This window comes from Bufo gargarizans, chromosome 4, assembly GCF_014858855.1.
Source record: "Bufo gargarizans isolate SCDJY-AF-19 chromosome 4, ASM1485885v1, whole genome shotgun sequence".
Classification (NCBI taxonomy): Eukaryota; Metazoa; Chordata; class Amphibia; order Anura; family Bufonidae; genus Bufo; species Bufo gargarizans.
In genome coordinates, this window is record NC_058083.1 from 267206109 (window position 1) to 267229018 (window position 22910).

General features: G+C 44.0%; 1 protein-coding gene across 2 annotated transcripts; it reads right to left on the reverse strand.

Annotated features, from left to right (window-relative positions):
- Window positions 1–7330: 7330 nt before the first annotated feature.
- Window positions 7331–22850, reverse strand: PGM3 (phosphoglucomutase 3). 2 transcript variants are annotated; one of them, XM_044289553.1, is made up of 13 exons: window positions 22707–22850; window positions 19420–19624; window positions 19158–19342; window positions 16930–16997; window positions 15478–15611; window positions 15181–15376; window positions 14716–14873; window positions 13667–13750; window positions 12819–12917; window positions 12237–12353; window positions 11905–12027; window positions 9903–10076; window positions 7331–8133 (listed from the first exon to the last, which is right to left on the reverse strand). In XM_044289553.1, the coding sequence occupies exons 2-13, from the start codon at window positions 19621–19623 to the stop codon at window positions 8044–8046; spliced, it is 1632 nt and encodes a 543-aa protein (XP_044145488.1). In that variant the 5' UTR covers window position 19624; window positions 22707–22850; the 3' UTR covers window positions 7331–8043. The 2 variants fall into 2 exon arrangements, with proteins under 2 accessions (XP_044145488.1, XP_044145487.1); XM_044289552.1 differs by lacking the exon at window positions 22707–22850 and adding an exon at window positions 22136–22264.
- Window positions 22851–22910: the final 60 nt, after the last annotated feature.

Sequence of the window (22910 nt, forward strand, 5' to 3'; positions counted from 1 at the left end):
CCTTTAGCATGCTGCCTGGACTTCCTATAATAACCCCTCTAGTTTCCACCGTACCCAGCCAGCGGCAGTGAGGAAGGCACAGGTGGTCCTGTGGACATCACCCTGAAGGGTCTATGGCCAGTCCACCCCTGTACTGTCCTGAACCCCCTCCGTTCCAGTGGTGCTGCTGCTATGTTGTGGCAAAACACAGTACATGGACTACGGTAGCCTATCACAGGTATCAGCAGTATATGGCAGGATACTGATGAGGCCAATGATTGGCTGCAGTCATCATATACGTTATATGGACATGTCCCCACCGCAGTCATGGCTGTAGGTGCTCTTCAGCCCTCCTGCGAACTCTGATGCAGCCATCAATAGTCAGTCCTGAAAACAGGTGCTGACTTGGTAATAATGATGGCTGCAACAGAATTCGCAGGAGAACATCTGCCATCACGCATAGTGTGAACACACACTTGCCTAACACCAAGTGTTATTGTGAAGGACGCCCTTGGCTATCATCCCATTTCCGTCTGGTATTCATGGAGGGAACAATGACCAACCTTTGGTATGTCCAGGATATTGAGGAACCAGTCCTACTTCCTTTTTTTTGACTATCCTAGATCTGGTGTTCCAACAAGATAACACCTGCCCTCACACTGCCTACACTATAGCACCCCTGGCCTGCTCAATTCCCAGATCTCTCCCACATCAAGAATGTCTGGGACTGGATGGGGTGACAGATCTCTTATGCACAGCAGGCAACAACCACCTCTTGGCGTGACATACTACAGGAGAATATCCATCATCTGTATGACCCTTACTATGGGGAGATGCCACCCAGTATTAATGGGACCCTGCCTCAACACCTAGCCTGCTGCAGAACCCAAAATAAAGGGTGCACCACCATGGTTGTGTGATTGATGACAAAGTACCACTAGCAGCTTGTACTCCCAGCTCAATCGCATTAAAGAGGACCTGTCACCACAAATGCAATGCAATCTGAAAGCACCATGATGTAGTACAGGGCTGGCCAACCTGCAGCTCTCCAGCTGTTGTAAAACTACAATTCCCACCATGCCCTGCTGTAAGCAATCTAGGCATGCTGGGAGTTGTAGTTTTGCAACAGATGGAGAGCCGCAGGTTGGCCAGCCCTGATGTAGTACAAGAGAAGCTGAGCAAACTGATGCATTGTTTTGTGGGAAAAGATTCAGTAAAACCTGTAATTTATATATCTGCCGTTTTCAGCCCGTTGAAAAACTCTTGGTACAGGGTGGAGGTGTCATCAGTGACTGACAGCACTGTGTGTATACACAGATAGCTGTCAGTCACTGATACCTGTCGGTACATGAGGGAGAAGTTATTAACAGATGGAAAAAGCAAAAATATAAATGACAGGTTTTACTGAATCTTTTGTAACAAAACTTTATATCAGTCTGCTCAGCTCATTCTGCTCTATAACAGTGCTTTCAGATTGCATTGCATTTTGTGGTGACTGGTCCTCTTTAAGTGTTCCATGTTCTTATTTCATTCAACCATTGTGTCTATGGACTATTGGGCTGCCGTAAAGCAATTTTCTAATCCGCCTCATTAGGGGACACAGGCATTGACCATGGGTATAGCTGTTGGCGCTAGGAGGTGGACACTAAGCACACAAAGTGTAAGCTCCTCCCTCTTCAGCTATATCCCTTCCTACAGGGACCAAGCTAATCAGTTTAGTGCAAAAGCAGTAGGAGGAGAAGCCAGACATAAGAAAATTACATTATGTGCAAAGCCAGAACCACACAGGCCCGAAAAGGCCCATAACTAAAAACTGGATGGGAGCTGTGTGTCCGTCCGTCCGTCCCCCCCCCCCCCCCCCATGAACGGAAGAGAAACATTTTACGGTGAGTACAAAAATCTAGTTTTCTCATCCGTCTTATTGGAGGACACGGGCCTTGACCATGGGACGTTCCAGAGCAGTCCCAAAGGGTGGGCTTAACTACAACCTCCCTGCCAATCAGAGAACCGCTGTCTGCAAAACGCTACGCCCCAAAGAAGCGTCATAAGATGCAAAGGTGTGCACTCTGTAAAACTTGGAAAAAGTATGCAAAGACGACCAGGTCACCGCCTTGCACACCTGAAGGGCCAAAGCCCCGTGGATGCACCGCCCAGGAGACCCCCACTGCCCGAGCCGAATGAGCAGTCATCCAGAAGGGCGGGGACCCGGACCTTAATGCGGTACGCTTCCACAATAGCCAAACAAATCCATCTGGAAATGGAAGCCTTTGACTCTGCCAGCCAGATTTTACGGTGAGTACAAAAATCGACTTTTCTTAATGCTGTTAAGAAAAGCTCAGACAAGTCCCCATAATCATGTTCAGAAATTGAATGAAAAAATCTGCACTCAGGAAAAAAAAAATTTTTTTTTTTTAAAAAGATGTGTTACTATCTGGTTTTCACTGGCAGGAAAAAAAATGGTGGCCTATTTCCTTTAAAGCGAACATCTTGCTGCCTTATCCTTTTGCCATAAAAGAAGCGCATGAAAAAGCATTTTTTTTTTTAAAGAACGCAATGGCCAGTTACAGCCGTTGGATTCGTTAGGTATGTATAGGACAAATCGAGTTTTTTCTAGATAGAAGGTTCACTTTAAACATGTCTATATGGATGGAAAGGGGCCTCTTCCTATTAATGGTAGTGACAAGTGTTCAACCTTTCTGCTGCTGGTGCAGATTTTAGACAGACAGCTTTTTGGAGCCAAAGCCAGAAGTGGATTGTGAAGAAATGGGAACTATAAAAGGAAGGACTTATACAGGTCCTTCTAAAAAAATTGCATATTGTGATAAAGTTCATTATTTTCTGTAATGTACTGATAAACATTAGACTTTCATATATTTTAGATTCATTACACACAACTGAAGTAGTTCAAGCCTTTTATTGTTTTAATATTGATGATTTTGGCATACAGCTCATGAAAACCCAAAATTCCCATCTAAAAAAATTAGCATATCATGAAAAGGTTCTCTAAACGAGCTATTAACCTAATCATCTGAATCAACTAATTAACTCTAAACACCTGCAAAAGATTCCTGAGGCTTTTAAAAACTCCCAGCCTGGTTCATTACTCAAAACCGCAATCATGGGTAAGACTGCCGACCTGACTGCTGTCCAGAAGGCCATCATTGACACCCTCAAGCAAGAGGGTAAGACACAGAAAGAAATTTCTGAACGAATAGGCTGTTCCCAGAGTGCTGTATCAAGGCACCTCAGTGGGAAGTCTGTGGGAAGGAAAAAGTGTGGCAGAAAACGCTGCACAACGAGAAGAGGTGACCGGACCCTGAGGAAGATTGTGGAGAAGGACCGATTCCAGACCTTGGGGGACCTGCGGAAGCAGTGGACCGAGTCTGGAGTAGAAACATCCAGAGCCACCTTGTACAGGCGTGTGCAGGAAATGGGCTACAGGTGCCGCATTCCCCAGGTCAAGCCACTTTTGAACCAGAAACAGCGGCAGAAGCGCCTGACCTGGGCTACAGAGAAGCAGCACTGGACTGTTGCATGTCATTCGGAAATCAAGGTGCCAGAGTCTGGAGGAAGACTGGGGAGAGGGAAATGCCAAAATGCCTGAAGTCCAGTGTCAAGTACCCACAGTCAGTGATGGTCTGGGGTGCCATGTCAGCTGCTGGTGTTGGTCCACTGTGTTTTATCAAGGGCAGGGTCAATGCAGCTAGCTATCAGGAGATTTTGGAGCACTTCATGCTTCCATCTGCTGAAAAGCTTTATGGAGATGAAGATTTAATTTTTCAGCACGACCTGGCACCTGCTCACAGTGCCAAAACCACTGGTAAATGGTTTACTGACCATGGTATTACTGTGCTCAATTGGCCTGCCAACTCTCCTGACCTCAACCCCATAGAGAATCTGTGGGATATTGGGAAGAGAAAGTTGAGAGACGCAAGACCCAACACTCTGGATGAGCTTAAGGCCGCTATCGAAGCATCCTGGGCCTCCATAACACCTCAGCAGTGCCACAGGCTGATTGCCTCCATGCCACGCCGCAATGAAGCAGTCATTTCTGCAAAAGGATTCCCGACCAAGTATTGAGTGCATAACTGAACATAATTATTTGAAGGTTGACTTTTTTTGTATTAAAAACACTTTTCTTTTATTGGTCGGATGAAATATGCTAATTTTTTTAGATAGGAAATTTGGGTTTTCATGAGCTGTATGCCAAAATCATCAATATTAAAACAATAAAAGGCTTGAACTACTTCAGTTGGTGTGTAATGAATCTAAAATATATGAAAGTCTAATGTTTATCAGTACATTACAGAAAATAATGAACTTTATCACAATATGCAATTTTTTTTAGAAGGACCTGTATTTCTTCTTCCTGCTGGATCCACTTTTGGCTGCATGTCAAACTACATCAGAAACTGCATGTGTGATTATAACCTAAATCAGAATTCCTGTCTATGGTCAGCAACCAGTCGTGATTCCACAGAAAATGTTATCCCCCACTATAGGAAAAAGGTATATGCAAATTGTTCTTGCAAATTAAAGAACTCCTGTCAATTTTTCTTTGCACATATACTGCTACCTCACCACTCGTAATTTAGCAGGGTCCTTTATTTCATCCCAGCTCAGGTGCATCCACACATTTTGAACTGTTTCATTCTGGGTACCTGATCATGTGATAATCAGTCACGCCGTCTGGCCAGTGCATGCTTTACTACAACAGTAACATTATCTCATCATCATCATCATCATCATCTATCAAATCCCTCCTGGCAGCCCTCAGACACCTCCCAGCTCCACGCTCCTTGTTCCTTTGTAATGTCCCCATGTACAGTACATAAGAGTACTGCTGAAGATATTATTTCAGCCTTATTTAAAAGACCAGGAGTGCAGTGATATAGTAGATGTGTCCATACAGCAATTAGCAGCAGTTCTAAAACTCCCCTGGATGACAAAAACCGTTTATACTATCTGTGTGTGCTGTATGCAGAATCTCCAGTGTATTTCTATACCCATCACATGCAGGAGCCAGGGGAGACAGGCTGAAGCTGTGTCACATAACAATACACTGCAGTGTAAGTTATATCTCACTGATATATCACGAGCTGCCCTTAAAGGGGTTATCCTCTAAATAATACTGATGACCTATCCTCTAGATAGGTCATTAATATCAGATCAGCGGGGGTCCGACTGCCGGGCCCCCTGGCAATCAGCTGTTAGAAGAGGTTGGGCACTCCATGAGTGCCGCGGCCTCTTCCTAGGCTGTGTGATATCACTATGTCGATCACATGCCCTAGTTGCAGTTCAGCCCCATTGAAGTAAATGGGGTTGAGCTGCACTACTAAGCACAGCCACTATATTAGGTGCGGCGCTGTGCATGGTAAGCTCTTGAGGGTCCGCAGCACTCACCAGAGCTCCGTTGAGCACCATGGCTCCCTAAAGCAGCTGATTGATGGGTGTGCCGTGACTCAGACTCCTGCCAATAAGATAATGATAAGTTATCATTAAAATTTCCTGGATAACCCTTTTAAATGTCATAAAACACCATTCATTCTGTCTCTGCAAACATAAGGCATCATTGGAACTGTAGACTGCATTAGGGGAAGCAAATCACAGAGGAAAACATCTCATAACTGGTGCCTCAACTACAAACTGGATTCCCAAAAAGTTGGGACACTAAACAAATTGTGAATAAAAACTGAATGCAATGATGTGGAGATGGCAAATGTCAATATTTTATTTGTAATAGAACGTAGATGACAGATCAAATGTTTAATCCGAGGAAATGTATCATTTTAAAGGAAAAATACGTTGATTTAAATTTTCACGGTGTCAACAAATCCCCAAAAAGTTGGGACAAGTAGCAATAAGAGGCTGGAAAAAGTAAATTTGAGCATAACGAAGAGCTGGAAGACCAATTAACACTAATTAGGTCAATTGGCAACATGATTGGGTATAAAAAGAGCTTCTCAGAGTGGCAATGTCTCTCAGAAGCCAAGATGGGTAGAGGATCACCAATTCCCACAATGTTGCGCAGAAAGATATTGGAGCAGTATCAGAAAGGTGTTACCCAGCGAAAAATTGCAAAGACTTTGCATCTGTCATCATCAACTGTGCATAACATCATCCAAAGATTCAGAGAATCTGGAACAACCTCTGTGCGTAAGGGTCAAGGACCGTAAAACCATACTGGATGCCCGTGATCTCCGGGCCCTTAAACGACACTGCACCACAAACAGGAATGCTACTGTAAAGGAAATCACAGAATGGGCTCAGGAATACTTCCAGAAACCATTGTCAGTGAACACAATCCACCGTTCCATCCGCCGTTGCCAGCTGAAACTCTACAGTGCAAAGAAGAAGCCATTTCTAAGCAAGATCCACAAGCTCAGGCGTTTTCACTGGGCCAGGGATCATTTAAAATGGAGTGTGGCAAAATGGAAGACTGTTCTGTGGTCAGACGATTTACGATTCGAAGTTCTTTTTGGAAATCTGGGACGCCATGTCATCCGGACCAAAGAGGACAAGGACAACCCAAGTTGTTATCAACGCTCAGTTCAGAAGCCTGCATCTCTGATGGTATGGGGTTGCATGAGTGCGTGTGGCATGGGCAGCTTGCATGTCTGGAAAGGCACCATCAATGCAGAAAAATATATTCAGGTTCTAGAACAACATATGCTCCCATCCAGACGTCATCTCTTTCAGGGAAGACCCTGCATTTTTCAACAAGATAATGCCAGACCACATTCTGTATTAATCACAACATCATGGCTGCGTAGGAGAAGGATCCGGGGAATGAAATGGCCAGTCCTGCAGTCCAGATCTTTCACCTATAGAGAACATTTGGTGCATCATAAAGAGGAAGGTGCAACAAAGAAGGCCCAAGACGTTTGAACAGTTAGAGGCCTGTATTAGACAAGAATGGGAGAGCATTCCTATTTCTAAACTTGAGAAACTGGTCTCCTCGGTCCCCAGACGTCTGTTGAGTGTTGTAAGAAGAAGGGGAGATGCCACACAGTGGTGAAAATGGCCTTGTCCCAATTTTTTGGGGGATTTGTTGACACCATGAAATTCTGATTCAACATATTTTTCCCTTAAAATGGTACATTTTCTCAGTTTAAGCTTTTGTTCCGTGATTTATTTTCTATTCTGAATAAAATATTAGAAGTTGGCATCTCCACATCATTGCATTCAGTTTTTATTCACGATTTGTATAGTGTCCCAACTTTTTTGGAATCCGGTTTGTAAAACAGACATACACAATACATACACAAGAGCCTTGTTCTTTAAGAGTAGCCCATGCTGTACTACATAGGCAAACTTTTTTGCTGGAGTGCTTAAGTTCTGTGCAAACCTATTTTATTATTCATTTATTTATTTTTATTACTAATCCCCCACAATCAACATTATAAATTTAGTACACAGTGCCATATAGATTTTGTGATGAATCAAACAGGAAACTAAATTGAAAGACTTTAAACCGGTTTTCCTATTTTTTTTTTACATTTCCAGAGAGCAAAGGGCTGTATTTAATACTCATCTTTTCAAAGTTTTGCTGCTCCTGCACTGATCACTTGCCGTTCGTTGTTCACATGAACGCTGCAGCCAATCACTAGTTTCAATGTGTTGTTCATGCACACATGACCACTGAGGCCAGTGATTGGCTGCAGCGGTCAAGTGAACGATGAATGGCTTGTGACCACTGCGGGCCCAATGGGGAATGAAGAACCAGCCAGGGCGTGGCCAAACATTTAAAAGATAAGTGAGGGTTTTTCTGTACTTCATATAGCCCCTTGCTCACTGGCAAAAAAAATAAAAATCTTGCAAAGTACCTTTAAAAATGAATAAACACACCAAAAGTAAATTGCAAAATAGTGTATTACAAGTAAAAAGATCTGAAAACAAATCCTTCAAGGCACCGTATAAGAAATGACTATTATATAATGTACCGCTAATTGTAAACCTTTTACATTTTGTGATAGAAAATTCCAGTTCCACAGAACTTTATAAAGTTGCAATGTCCAGAGTCAGAAGTCTGTACAAACAGCATCCAGTCTCATTAATGACACTTCATCTCAAAGGCTTTGGTTGATCTCCAACTCCTCCTGCAAGGTGGAAGACTGCCAAGCACACCTCATGCGCCAAGGCATCTGCATTGTCCTGTCGATACAAAATAAGAAAAGCAGATTTACAGGCAACGTTACATCATGGCCAAACTGTAAAAGTTATTGGGGTCATGCACGAAATGGGGTTACAGAAGCAAGAAAGGACAAAATTGCATTTATGAATGTCTCCTATTTTATTAAAAGGGACTGTGCTAGGGTTTCAAGTCCCCCAAGTGACACTGCCTAAAAGTGTTTCAAAGCTGGACAGCTGACTCATCTGAAAGAAGTGCTCTTTTTGTCCAGAAGATACTCACAGTTAAATTAAAGGGGTTATACCATAACTAATGTAAAAAATGAGAATCAGACATCATATAGTACACAGCGATCTCTTTCTAACAAAGCTAGAACCAGCCCTGTACCTCACATGGATCCACAGATCTCCCCATTCATTGCTCTGCTAGATTTATATCAAGTTGACAGCTCAGGGGGGAGTGTCTTTTCTGCTGCAGCTCAGGGGGCGTGTCCATGCTCTCCCTATCACAGCTCAGGAGGCAGTCGAAGAATGAAACTGAGCATGTGCGACCATCTCAGTGAGCAGGACAAAGAAATAAAAAAAGAAACAAACAGCAGGTGGCGCTATACAGATATATTTTTTTTATTGGAGGACTCCGTGGCTATGCTAAATTTGTAATTACATGCAATTACAAAAATATTCAGATCTAGGTGCTGGTGAGAAAACTGTAGCCCCTTTAATTAAAATAGCCATTGTCCTGTGTGAGAAACCCATTCAATAATGTAAGTAGGATAGGTTGTATGCCGCTCAAGGCATCAGTGACAGTAACGGATTGTGGAACAGGCGAGTTTTGTGGTGTTCCACAATCAGTTACTGTGACTGATGCTGCAGCCGTGGTCCATGTCTCCAACATCCTGTCAGCCTGAACAGGAACGAAGGAGCATTAAGCAGTATTAAGACACACACGTCTTGAGCAGCACGCAACCCATCTTACGTACATTACAGGACATATTTGCGGCTATTTAATTAACAACTTTGAGTACCTGCTAGACAAAATGAGGACTTATTGCAAATTAGAGGTGTTTATTGGTGCTTGCATGTTTATCATGACTTATTCTTCTATTCCTGGAGAACCCTTCAATACTAAATGTTAAAGCCATCTTGTGGTTAAGGAATAAGTTTAATGGCACAATCCCCTTAATAATGCATCTGCGTCTCTTTAATTCATAAATTATTTTATTAAGTTTCCTAGGGTACCACTAAGGGACTATACAATACATACGTACTGCATTGTAACATGCCTATTAGTAAAATACTGACAGGCACCCTATTAGGCCCTGCCACTAGCAGCAGCTAAAAGGTGCACTAAAATGCCAGGCATGGTTAGGACCCCAGCTTACATGGCAATCCATCGGTACCCTATGTTCACACCACAGGGGGTTGATGGGGGTGTCAGTTACCCAGTCAATAACCTTGCATGTTGCAGCTGCTTTTTACCATGGCATCTTAGAGGTTAAATGCCCAGGAATGGAGTTATCTCCAATCTGAGCCACTGAAGTGGGAGCATGGCTGTGTATTACAGCCAGCTCCTGCTGCACATGGCATATGCAAAGCTCCTGTGCTCATGTCATCCTATGGACATATCTGTACATCCATTTGTGGGAAAACACTGCATAAAAACATGTATAGTTACATCCATTGGCAGAAAAAGGTTTAAATATTCAACAGGTTCCCCATTACCAATACAACAAGGCTAAAAAAGGTATAAAAACTAAAATGGTAAACCTTTTCCTTATGTTGTGTGGTCTCACCTGGGTGTCCGCCTCAGCATATACACGGACTACATCTTCAGTTCCTGAAGGACGCACAAATGCTCTGGACATATTGTACCCCTTGACAAGCACGTCAATTTTCTCCTGCAATCCTGGTGGTTTTACAGTACGTCTCTCAGCATCTGTTGTGTCTATTACTTTTCTATCTGCCACCTATAGAGCAAGAAAATGATTTAATCAAGATTCCCTGGGATGTAGAGGAAATGCTCACTTCAAGATACACACCTAAGATCACCCAGGGCTACTATTTTTTTTTACTTTAAGTGTGAATGGGATTTCATGTAAAATCCTCCATGATAAAAATGGAAAATGGCCTATAACTGCTTATCCCTTTTCGTCATAGAAATAAACAGTTAATGGGGTCAGCCCATCTCATACACTGGGGGCATATCGCTAGGATATGCCACCAATGTCTGATAGGTGCAGGTCCCACAATTATCCACAATATGCTACGTTATAGTCAATGGCTAAAATGTGTATAAAGAGAGAGTCCAGTGAGGAGATAGAAAGTGAAGAACCAAGCAAGAACAAGCGGAGGAACACAACGAAGCTGTGTAGGGCGGTAGATATGTTCATATCCCTTGACTTATAATAGTGTGCACATGTATATCTATGTGTTTTGTATATGTTTACTTGGTCTAGTTTATTTCATGTTGGGTTATTGTGATGTTACATCTACTGTCTTTAATGCATGCTTAATTAAAACCTGAAAAAGAGGCATAGACTTATTTACCATGGGATCTAAGACCTTTGGGTGTCATCACTAAAAGTTGTTGACTGGAGGTAACTGATGTGGTTCTGAATCCTTAAAGGGATTGTGTCATCTCAGACAATGGGGGCATATCGCTAGAATACGCCCCCATTGTCTTATAGGTGCGGGTCCCAGCGGTGGGACCCGCACCTATATTGGGAACGGAGCCCCGCAAGGTGGTGGCTGGAGGACTCCGGTCTGGCCACCACCAAGACCTCTCCCCATAGAAGTGAATGGGAGCATAACGCGCATGACCACCGCTCCCATTCACTTCTATGGGCCCTACGGAAATAGCTGAGCCTCATAGAAAATGAATGGAGGGCGGTTACGCATGTGCAGTGCACCCTCCACCACTTTCGGGGCTCTGTTCTCGATATAGGTGCCCGCACCTATGGGAACTGCACCTATCAGACAATGGGGACATATCGTAGAAATATGCTCCCATCATCTGTGATGAGACAACCCCTTTAATGTCCAGCTATAGCTGTAGGTAGCCATGTGTGTTTAGCATGTGAATACAAACATCTATAAACTGGGGTAACAATCTCTAGTTAGACTGCAAATAATTTTAGAGGGGCTGTCTCAGTACAAGAACCTCTGTAAATATGCCTCATAGGGGTATACGGGCATGATATAGGGGTGTTTCCCCTCTATAAGGGCATCTCTCATTCTGGGGGAGAAATTCAGCCATGTAGTACATGGACAGTCACTCATCTGAATGGCTGCCATGTAAAATGCCTGGCTGGCAGTGGCAAGATCAGCCAGGGGTGACAGGAGTGAGACTCAGGACAATCAGCTGATGGCTCTGGGGGAAGGATTTTGAACGGGTTAGTCTTTGTCGAAAATGACTGCTGGGACTCCCACCAATCCCAAGAACAGGGGTCCTGATCCCTCATACGGATGTAGGAGTAGGTTGAGCATTTACACTGTTGATCTATCATGATCTATTTGACTGCTATAGCAGTGCCATAAAGAATGAATGGAGTGGCAGGGCGCACTCGATCTGCTGCTGCTACGTTAGGACAGGGGAACTGGACCCCTCTTCTTGGGATTAGTGGGGGGCCCAGCGGTCAGCCCCCCTCAACTATCATGGCACAACCCCTTTAAGCTAATAATCAGTCAACCTGATTTACATTAAAATGTGAAATATAGCACAAGTTACAATAAACTGTACAAAACAAGGAACCAAATGCTGAATGTAATAACTCAGCATTTAAGTGACCAACTAACCGTTACTTTCAGCTGGCGATTTGGAAGATCGGAATAAATTCCATCCCACTTTTGTACAGTGAGACTCTTGAGAAAAAGGATGGCTTCGATGACCAACATGTCAGAGATGGCATCTCCCACTGTCTGGAAACAAAAGATGAACAGAGTATTGCATATATCTGCTGAGAAGGTGCTTCTGTCCATGTAGCAATGAGGTAGCAAACATCTATGTCATATTGTACACGTTTTGTAGTTTAACACTGTACACATTTTGCGGTTTACTCACAGTGGAACGCGGCAGGTCTGCCCTGTGTGAACGGACCTCAACTACTGTCTACAGAAATCTCTCTTACCTGATTGATGAGATTGATGACATGTTCAAGCGTCTGGGCAGCTTTTCTTGATTCTTCATTGGCTCCTGCACTGGTCAGATGTCTAATCTGCTCTTCAGCGGTTTTACTGAACAGTACCTGAAAGATATAAGCAGTGCATCACATCTGCAATCAAGATGGCAGCAACCACCTTGTACATCGTGTTGATTTATCGAAGAGGTTGTCATTAGGGATGAGCGAATTTCATATTTTGAAATTAGTTTTCTGTTCGGGTTGTGGTATTCCGTAACCATGGACCATAACGCAATTCCATAACTGAATACCTTTAGAGGCATTTCGTTGTTCATTCCGTCATAATAGAAGTCTATGGCCTGCAGAACGGATCCGTCCAGTTTCCGTTATGCTGGAGTAACAGAATCCATAACGCAATTCACATTATACCGCAACCCGAACCGAAAACGAATTTCAAAATATCAAAGTCGCCCATCCCTAGTTGTCATGTCTCTGCCTTTCATGGCCAGGATAGGAAAGACCGCAATAAACACCGGCCAGGGGAAGCGGAGGTATGGAAAAGGCCAAGCAGCCGGTGCAATATCATCTTACCGTTCCATGACCGTTTGCTTCAAAATAAACTCCAATATCAAACTCTTGCGCTTTATGATGCAGATGCTTAACACCAGTTTTTGCACAGTATACAGGAACCTGAGAAAATATTTTGAAAAGTAAATATCTTAAAAAAAACATAGGGGGTCATTTACTAATCTGAAATATGGCTAAATTAGGCGGATTTCAGGCACAGGTGGCAGCGCAACGGTTAGCTGCGCCGATATCTGAGACTTTTCCCCCGCTCACGCCGGGTGTGAAGTTGTAGGCATGGCGTGGGCGGGGAAGAGAAGGGGACAGCAGGTCATCTTATTTACTATTTCCTATGCCTGTTTTAGATGTAGAAAATGGTCTAAATGTAAGACAGCTAGGAAGTTGTCTTACATTGACTGGCAGATCCACCGTTAGCTATGGGCTTTACTAAGAGTGGTGTCTAAAACACCGGTCTTAATAAATATGCCCCATAATGCCTTCACAAGAACCAACAGAAACTATCTGCATTTGGTACAGCAGCCGCCAGATGGTGGGCGATTTCTGGATTGTTTATTAGGCTCATAGCTGTAGTTACACAGTTACATTATCTTCTGCATTTCCTTAAGTATTAGGGGACGAGCGGAATTTTGGCGTGGAAAGGCCGGGGCAAGCCATTAAAGGACATGTCCCTTCTCAGCGCGGCCGTGGCTTTAAGCCACCGCTCCGCAGTCCTCAGTGCTGCCTCCCATTGAGATGTACAGGAGGCAGAGAGGACATCTCCTTACACCATTTCTCAGTTATATTTTGTAAATATTTTTAGGTAAAATAAGAAATAAAATCTTTCATCTCTGAATAGAACATGCAGGTCCAGTTACCTTCATAACTTCTTCCAAGTAACGAGTGGAGCTGCCATTTGCATAGGCCGTTTGGACAACTCCCATATTAAGCTTTAAATCAACCTGCAATAACCCAAAAAATAACAATTCATATAGTGATGTGATTATTCCATATATAAAAAACTTTGTAAGAATAGGGAACAGGACATGTCAGTGATAGTGTAAAACACCATATATAAAATGCTGTATAATGCAGAAATCATTCAGTCCTAGAACTAGTATTCATTAGTGTGGACATGTATTTTAGGCACTGCCTGCTTATTTGCTTTGATATATCGGGCACTAATTTATACATTTTATACGAAAAAGTGTCTGCATCTAATACAGATTTTTTTAAAGCGTTCGTTCACTAACAAGGTTGTCTGATCCTGACAGGCTTTCATTTACATGGCTGCAGCAGTGATGTGCTCACGTACTCCATGTGACTACTGCAGCCAATCACTGGCCTCCGCCTTGAGACCCCTAAGGTCAAAGATTGGCTGTAGCAGTGATTTGGGGTGTAAAGGCACATCACCGCGGCAGCCATGTAAACAAAGCCCAGCGGCGAGGACTGCTTGAGCGAAGAAGGATTGAACCAGTGACTATAGGATTTTTATTTTAAAACATTCCCAACTTTTTGCCTATTTTTTGATTACTTCAGACACAAAATCGTAATTCAGGACAGAGTGTAACTTTGCGATATACAGGGCCAGGTGGATGCCTTGGAAATATGCAAGGTCACATCTTGTCCTGTAAGTACTCTTCTATTGTGCATATTATATAAAGCTACTTTGCTCCTCCTAGCAATCCCACAGTCGGTAAACAGACGCAGAATCACGCGCGTGTCCTTCGGGGCACCGTTTACAGAATTTAGGATGCTTTTAAAGGACTGATTCCTCAATGGAACCTAGTATAGGCAGCAGCACTTGTTCATCTTCAATATACTTTCCAACAAGATCCAAAAGTGCAAGGCCCATCAAATGAAAGACCTGAAAACTATTCATCTGGACCAAAATGTCACATTGTATGGGAGGCCACATGTGCATCACCTTCACTAAGAGTTCCTTGATAAAGGTGCTTATCAGTGTGGCAATCTTATCCCCATCTAGAAGGTGGAAGCGATCGTCACTGTCCATGTAGTAGTATACAATGCGGTCAGCATCGCCATCAAATGAGCAGCATCGCTCTCCAGGCTTCATATCCATACCTAAAGCCACAGAAGCAGGGAGAATACATATTTAAAAGACATACATGACAAAAAAAACTACAGGCAGAAGCTACAAGTATACTTGGGGTACTTGCCACAAACAATATAGAGATAGTTTACCCTACCTATAGCCACCACTAACAACCTGTGTAAGACATGCAAATCTAGAAATTAGAATCACACAACTTAAGATGTATGTTATGTAGGGCTTCAAGAAATTTTTGTACATTTTTTAAATTCAATAATTAGTTACATATGCAGCAGTGAACCGTCTAGAGACATGTTTCCAAGTTCTGCTTCTCTTCACCTTCAGGAGGTTTCTGCATCACCTTCACATAGTCTGCTCCGCACGCATGGTTTAATTTCCCTTTAGAGCCATCATTGAACAGCTGTAAGGAGAGCATGGACTGAAGATGTTCTTCCATTTCCTTTATCTTCAAAGCACCAATTCCATTAGCTCCATCTACGCTCAAGCACTTCTGTCCCACTCCACCATCAGGAGACTAAAGACACCATTGAAAATTAATCAATGTTATTGAAATAAAATATCAGTGTTTCAATATATTTTACTGTCCATGAAAGGTTGTCATGAATAGGTCAGTACCTGTTTGACTAAAGCATTAAATGCCTTTGACAGTTTTTGGTAATATCCTTCAACAGTTGGTTCTCCATATCTTCCATCTGTATTGCGACAGCAAACAATGTAGTGCAGCTGCGGTGTGGTCACCAGGCCATAATCTGAAGACACAACATCGGAAGAACATTAATAACACTGAGTGCTGCAATAAGACTTAAAGGGCTCAGAGTGGGTTAAAAAAAAAAAAAAAAAATGAAGCATGTGACCTCACTGATCACAGTTGTCCTGGTTCTGACAATCACCAAGTCTCAACTGTAGTGTTGAGCGAACTTGTGTTTGAAGTTCGGCGTCTAAAGTTCGGGTTCGGGTTCTCGAAGTATCCCGTTATGGATTCGGCTACCACGGACCATAACGGAATTTAGAATCCATAACGGGATAACCTGAACTAGAACTTTAGACGCCGAACTTAAAACACAAGTTCACTCAACACTACTCAACTGCTCTCTGCTTCCTGGTCCTGTCTGAATGAACAGGCATCTCCCTGCATTTTCTGTGTGTCAAAACAGGACCAGGAAGTAGAAACCAATGGAACTCTGTAACCATCAAAACAGGACCAGCAGCAGATTGGTGAAGTGAGGAGCGCTTTTATTTTTTAGGAAATTCTAAACGCTTTGCATACAATTCTTCCACATGGGACACCCCTTTAAAGGGAAATGCAGCAAAACATTGTAACCAATTATAAGAAAGTCCCTCAGACTGCCAAGAACACACTTTAAGGGTCCATTCACCCATCCGCAAATGGGTCCGCATCCGTTCCGCAAAAGATAGATCTTCGGGTCCGCAGCTCCGCAAAAGATAGAACATGTCCTATTCTTGTCCGCAGCTGCGGACAAGAATAGGCATTTCTTTAGGGGTGCCGGGCGGGTGTGTTGCGGGTCTGCAACAAACCACGGATGTGTGAATGGAGCCTCAGAGAGGTTTTCCAGAGTAAAATATTCATGATATAGCCTCAAGATAGGTCTTCAATATCAGATCATTGAGGCTGGGGGTCTGACTCCCTGCAACCCCATTGATCACCTAGATCCCACAAGATGTCTAGTCCTGTCAATCCGGGAGAGTGGAGGTGGCTAAGGATGCGGAGCTGCTCACAAATTGGTGCTCCAAGGCCTCTGGCCGGCCCCTTGGTGCTCCAACTGGCTAATTTGCATATTAATGAAAGCACTGTATTCTCTGGAACGGTGCATCGTACAGACAAAAAAAAAATAAAAAATTAGATATCGTTTTAATCAACATGATCAACCCTCGCAGGCAGTGCTCTTTAAAAGGGTTATCCAGCGTCTTGACCTTTGTCACATTAAAAAACCCACTGACCTGCCAGTAGTCACATTGTTCCAGGCCACTTCAGAGCATTAGTTTGGTCGGCCCCTAGGCCAGACATCCCATTACCACAAACATTGCATCATGCAGCATTTTACATACCTTGGTATTTGGAGTCAAGAGCCGTAACTCCGTCAATAACCGCAAGGGAAAGGTTTTCACTGCTTGGCCTGCAGATACAGATACGAAAGCAAATCAGAGTCTGGATATACAGTTTTTTTTTTATCATCTTTGAGCTATAGTATAGTTACATTAGAATATACATATACAAGAACTCCTGCTACTCTGGCACTAATCACAATACAGGCTTTGCAGAAAAGTGCTTCTTAGGGCCCACTTACAGGAGCCGATACACAGGGCAATGACTGAAATCTGTTTAATTAACTGCATGTAGATGCAGAAATCACTGCTGCTCTATGGGGATGAATGATCGCTACTATGATTATTTTTCCCTATACAGTTTCACTGCTTGTTGGCGACACATCCCTGTTTACACAGCGCCATGTGCTCCCAATAAATGAGGATTTTAACTACCCAATAAAAGGGTAATTATTGGGAACGATTGTTCCACTGTATGAGGGCTTACATGAATAGAATTCTGCTAGAATATAAGGAAACTGATATAGTCATACAAAGCATGTAACAATTTAACATAAATATGCAATTTTTGTCGTAAGATCATGCGCTACATAAGGTCGTCAGTCATGTGACTTTATCTGGTATCCCAGAATCATCACATGGAATGTATATACAGGGTGTCTCTGTATAAAATGAAAAGGGTTTGTCAGACGGTGATTCAATTTTTGACAAAAGCTGTGGGAGAAGGCGTAAACCTGTTAGGCCACGTCACCAACATTCGGTCATCCTGAATGCCGCCATCTTGGATTCAACTTAAAGGGCATCTGTCAGCAGATTTGTAGCTATGAAACTGACTGACCTGTTACATGTGCGCTTGGCAACTGAAGGCATCTGTGTTGGTCCCTTGTTTGCATACGCCCCCATTGCTGAGAAAAATGATGTTTTAATATATGCAAATGAGCACCCAAGAGCAATAAGGGCGTCACCATTGCACCTAAAGGCTCAGCTTTCTCTGCAACCGCTGCACCCTCTGCACTTTGATTGACAGGGGCAGGCGTGATCACGTTTACACTGCCTGGCTCTGTCAATCGAAGTGGAGAGGGCGCAGCGGTTGCAGAGATAGCTGAGCCTCTAGGTATAAGGGCAACACCCACATTGCTCCTAGAGGCTCATTTGCATATATTAAAACATAATTTTTCTCAGCAATACTGGCACATATGAACATCGGACCAACACAGTTGCCTTCAGCTGCCAAGTGCACATGTAACAGATCAGCCGGTTTCATAGTTACGTCTGCTGACACTGACAGTTGGCATTAATGGGAAGGTGGGTATGTGGCATATCAAACTGGTAGAGAATTTTATCAGACAATCAACTGTGTGCTGTATGTTAACCTAATCTTCTTCATTCTCATGTAAAAACTGTGATTTTTCTTCTATACAGGCGATGTGAAGAATGGCGTTATCCCTGTCAGAACGTGATGAGACCGCCCTCATTTCCGGTAAATGGAGTACACATGTCATCACAGAAGATTCCAACCAACGCCAACTAAACATTACCCACAGTATAGTAGCCAACTTCTTACCAAATTCTAAGAAACAAGTTCTTTCGCCGATAAACTGTCATCATCTTCTGTAATGACACATGTTCTTCACTGACCGGAAATGAGGACAACCTCAACGCGCCGTTCTTCACATCACTTGTACAGAAGAAAAGTCACTAAACGAATAAAGGTGTTTTAATGTGAAGCACACCAGTGTTTTTCTGACCAAATTCTCTATCAGTTTAATGTGTCACACGCCTACCTTCCCATATGAAAAACTGAAGATAGAAGCAATTAAAGATGACCTCATGTTGGTGACATGGCCTAAGAGGTTTCTCCTTTCCCAACTGCTTGTATCTAAAACTGGATCATTGTCTGCCAAACCGTTTTCAATTGATATTCTCTTTTCCTTACTTTGCTGTATATAAGCATGTTTTAGTATCAACACCAACTATCCTTGAGAAAGGACTTCATATGGTCAGAAAAGCATTAGCAGTGCGGTTCTTCCTGTTGTGGACTTCAACTGGAACTAAATAACATCTGTTCCATCTCATGTACTTTGGCTGCTGGATTACTGGTATATACAATTTCTCTACATAGCCTCAGCACTTTCACACACTGGTATTAGACCCAGGTGAGATGGGCTGTTTTTTCACCAATTCAGCTATGCATCATGGTGAACCCAACCAGAACACGTCATTGTGCTTACCGGGTATCTCTTCCAATAGCTACACATGACTCATCTTGCATGTTGATGGACTCCTGCTTGATGATGTTGGTCAGAACTGTCTGTAATTCATGCTCCTCAGCATTCACCAGATTAGTAGCATACAACTCCCATTCCTGAACAAGCATTTCTCCCATGGGATCCACCAGCTTTACTCCATTATCTTCCTAGATAAAAATGGTTTAATGATGTCATCTAGTAGACAAGGATGGAAGAAAACTGAACATAAGCCACTTCCACTGACCTCAGGGTTGTGAGAGGCAGTCACCATAACTCCAATAACAGACTTGGTCTTCTTTGACCTGAGAGCAGCTAGTAAGCCCATGCGATACATAACATGGTCCAGATGTTCTGCTTTGGTACGGAATCCTGCAGTGCCATACTGGAGTGTAACCCCAGCAGGTTTGGCATGGCGTGTGGATGATCTCAACACAGCTTCCAAATGCATCCTGAAAGACATACAGAACATCAAGAGGGTCAAATCTCTGGTCTGGTGTTCTAGTGTGGCTACAACTAGAAGAAATATAAACGTTGCAGTGTCAGGTTCACTAATTGTTCTGTTTCCTATTTACCATTTGGTAATGAATGACGGTTTACTAAGGGCTTCCAAGGTGGCCTGATCAGAGATGAAGAGAAGGTCTTTCTTACTATCGTCTCTTTTTCAGATCTAATATTCATGTGCAAAAATGTCAGAATGTGAAAAATTCCTGTTGAGGCAGAGGCACTCAACTTGAGGAGACTCAAATGTGGCCCTTGATCCCATCACATATCTGACTATATCACGCAACCAGGGCCTCCACGAGGACACATAGGAGTCATTAACATGGATGTATGTCTGGTCTGTTACTTCTGTAGGTTTTTAGCAAAAAACGGGGTTACAAAGGAAAATCTTTTACCAAGTAGATTGTTCTACTCTAGATATGCCCTTGTTTTTACCTCTGACAGAAGTTTTTGACGTATGCCACTGTATAGACATACTGGGGTATATGTCAGCCATTTACTCCCACCGAAATAAAACCTATACCCGCAGTATAACCTCTTTTTACTGCGTCCTTCTGAATAGGAAAAACAGTGGAGACTACACGTACTGTAAGGTAAGCCCACACATACCGTCCCAACACATGCCAAAAGAAAACGTCAATGTCCATACCAGAGTCAACCAGTGGTGCTCAGGTTACACTCTGTCACGCAGGATGCTGCTCTAGAAAAGGGGTACACAATGATGTTCCACATGCCTGTGGGGTGAAAACACCAGGAGTGCAGGGGACTTCTAATCACCAGTGAGGTGGGAGTGGAATCCACACCAATCAGATATTTACAGTATATACTGCTGAGGACGGGAATACACTGTATTGTAGCCCTTGGGAGTGGTGGTCCACACTCTAGGAATGTTGTCCACAGTTGCTCTACACCAGGGATCAGCAGCCTCCGGCACTCCAGCTATTCAGAAACTACTACTCCCAGAATGCTTCACTTACTTTTATGGGAGTTAGAAGAGCAGCCGAGCATGTTTGCATGCTGGGAGTTGTAGTTTCACAGTGCCGAAGGTTGCTGATCCCTGCTGTAGACAAATCAGTGGCGGATCCAGGGGGGGGGGGCAACGGGGCAATTGCCCCCCCCCCCCTCCGAGCTGGCGGCGGGCGGCGGCTGGGCACAGGGAGATGAGCGCTTCCATTGTGGAAGCGCTCATCTCCAGTCATCTGTATCGCCGTCCTCAGGACAGCGATACAGATGCCTGCCTGTGCTGCGGTAGGGGGGCTGTTATTACTGGCACCTGGGGGCTGTTATTACTGGCAAAGGGGGGCTGTTATTACTGGCAAAGGGGGGCTGTTATTACTGGCAAAGGGGGGCTGTTATTACTGGCAAAGGGGGGCTGTTATTACTGGCAAAGGGGGGCTGTTATTACTGGGGGCTGTTATTACTGGCACAGAGGGGCTCTTATTACTGGGGGCTGTTATTACTGGCACAGAGGGGCTCTTATTACTGGGGGCTGTTATTACTGGCACAGGGGGGCTCTTATTACTGGCATAGGGGGCTATTATTACTGGCATAGGGGGCTATTATTACTGGCAGGGGGGGGCTGTTAATACTGGCACATGATTGGGGGCACTATAGGGGCATCTACTGAGGCCACAAAGAAGGGGTATTTTATATGGGCTCTCTGTACAGTACAATTTTATACTGGGGCACATTATGGTGGGTACTATGGGGAAGGGGGAGAGGAGTACTATGGGGTCATCTACGGGGGGCACTAAGAAGGGGTATTTTATACTTGCAAATTATGGGGGACACTGAGGGCATCTACTGGAGCATTTTATACTGGTACATTATGGGGGGTACTAGGAGGAAGGAGGGTGTGGAGCACTATGAGGTCATTTACTATGGGCACTATATAGGGGTATTTTATACTGGCACATTATGGGGCACTATGGGGACATTAGCTCAACTGGGGGCATTACAAGGGGGTATTTTATGCACTGTCACATTATAAGGAGAATTATTACTACTGGGGGGGGCATTATGGTGGGCTTTATTACTCCCCGTGGTATGACCCCCTAGTAGCAGCACCAGCCTCTCCCTGCTCTGCTATCCCTCTGCCCCTTCTCCAAATCCTTATTATGAAATCTTTCTCATTAGGATAAAGCACAACATCAGCTCCGCCGAGCCCCCGGCCAAAGTGTTGAAGTGGCGTCCGAGATCCCCAAGGGCCAAGCCAAGTAACTGTAAGTTTTCATGTGAAATATGATTGTTATACACATATAGCCTACACTGTGGAGTCTGCTCTATAAGCACCATCGTTTTGTGGCGGCGGACAGAAAATAATCTGAAAGTGCCCCTCCCGAGACCAGGCTCTGGATCCGCCATTGTAGACAATGCACAAACCCTTCAGAACCAGACCAGCAAGCAGAGAGGAGTTGCCTGTCATGTTTGCAGAATGACAAAGCTCTGCAGATGATTACCTCTTCATCCGGGACTTGAAAATCCTCATACAGACACGCCTCATGCACCTGACGGTATTTTCAGTCTGCATCCGATCGGCATTTTTATAGGATCAGATGCGGACCCATTCACTTCAATGAGGCTCAAAAGATGCTAGCCACAGGAATGGGGGCGGCATGAAAGGAAGGGGTTGTGAAAAAATTACTGGGGGAGGGGGGCCTCATAAAAAAAATCTGCTGTGGGGCCCAGTCATTTCTAGCTACGCCACTGCAGGGCACACTACACCGCTCTCCCAAACCAGTGCCAACTGTTACTATATTATCCAGCAGGAGTAGTAGTACTCCTCCTCCTCCTCAACTTGCTGACATAAACACCCTGTATTCAGTGTAGGTATACCTCACAGCATTTCATCAGGACTATAAACTCCATGCCCTCCATACAAGGCACATCCCTGGTGAAGACCAGTAAGTTATGGAATCTCACAAAGACACCCAGTAACATTACTTCCTGATATCTGCATGACAAGCAAACAGTCCCGAGCCATCACACAGGACGGTCTATCCCCCACAACAAGCTGCATCCTGCCCCTACCTGCTCTCTTCTCCCAGCCAGGAAGGTGACGATCCCCTGGATGACGTAGGCAGGCAAGGGATGTAGGAGGGCGGTGACGTCACCAGCTGAAGAGGACGAGTCCCGTCAGACGCTGCATTCAGAGTCCTCTGGCTCCGCCCACCGCGCGTGCTGGCTGGGAAGGGGCGGTGATGTCAGGAGCCAATCAGGACTGGAGAGGCGGAC

What these genes read in the sequence shown, in the direction of transcription:
- PGM3 (XM_044289552.1), bottom strand. Translation starts at nt 22,206, where the DNA reads ATGCAGACTGAAAATACCGTCAGGTGCATGAGGCGTGTCTGTATGAGG. An exon ending in TTAATGCTTTAGTCAAACAG is followed by an intron (nt 15,377 to 15,477) that starts GTACTGACCTAT and finishes TGGTGTCTTTAG; the next exon opens with TCTCCTGATGGTGGAGTGGG. An exon ending in TCATCAATCTCATCAATCAG is followed by an intron (nt 12,028 to 12,236) that starts GTAAGAGAGATT and finishes TTTTGTTTCCAG; the next exon opens with ACAGTGGGAGATGCCATCTC.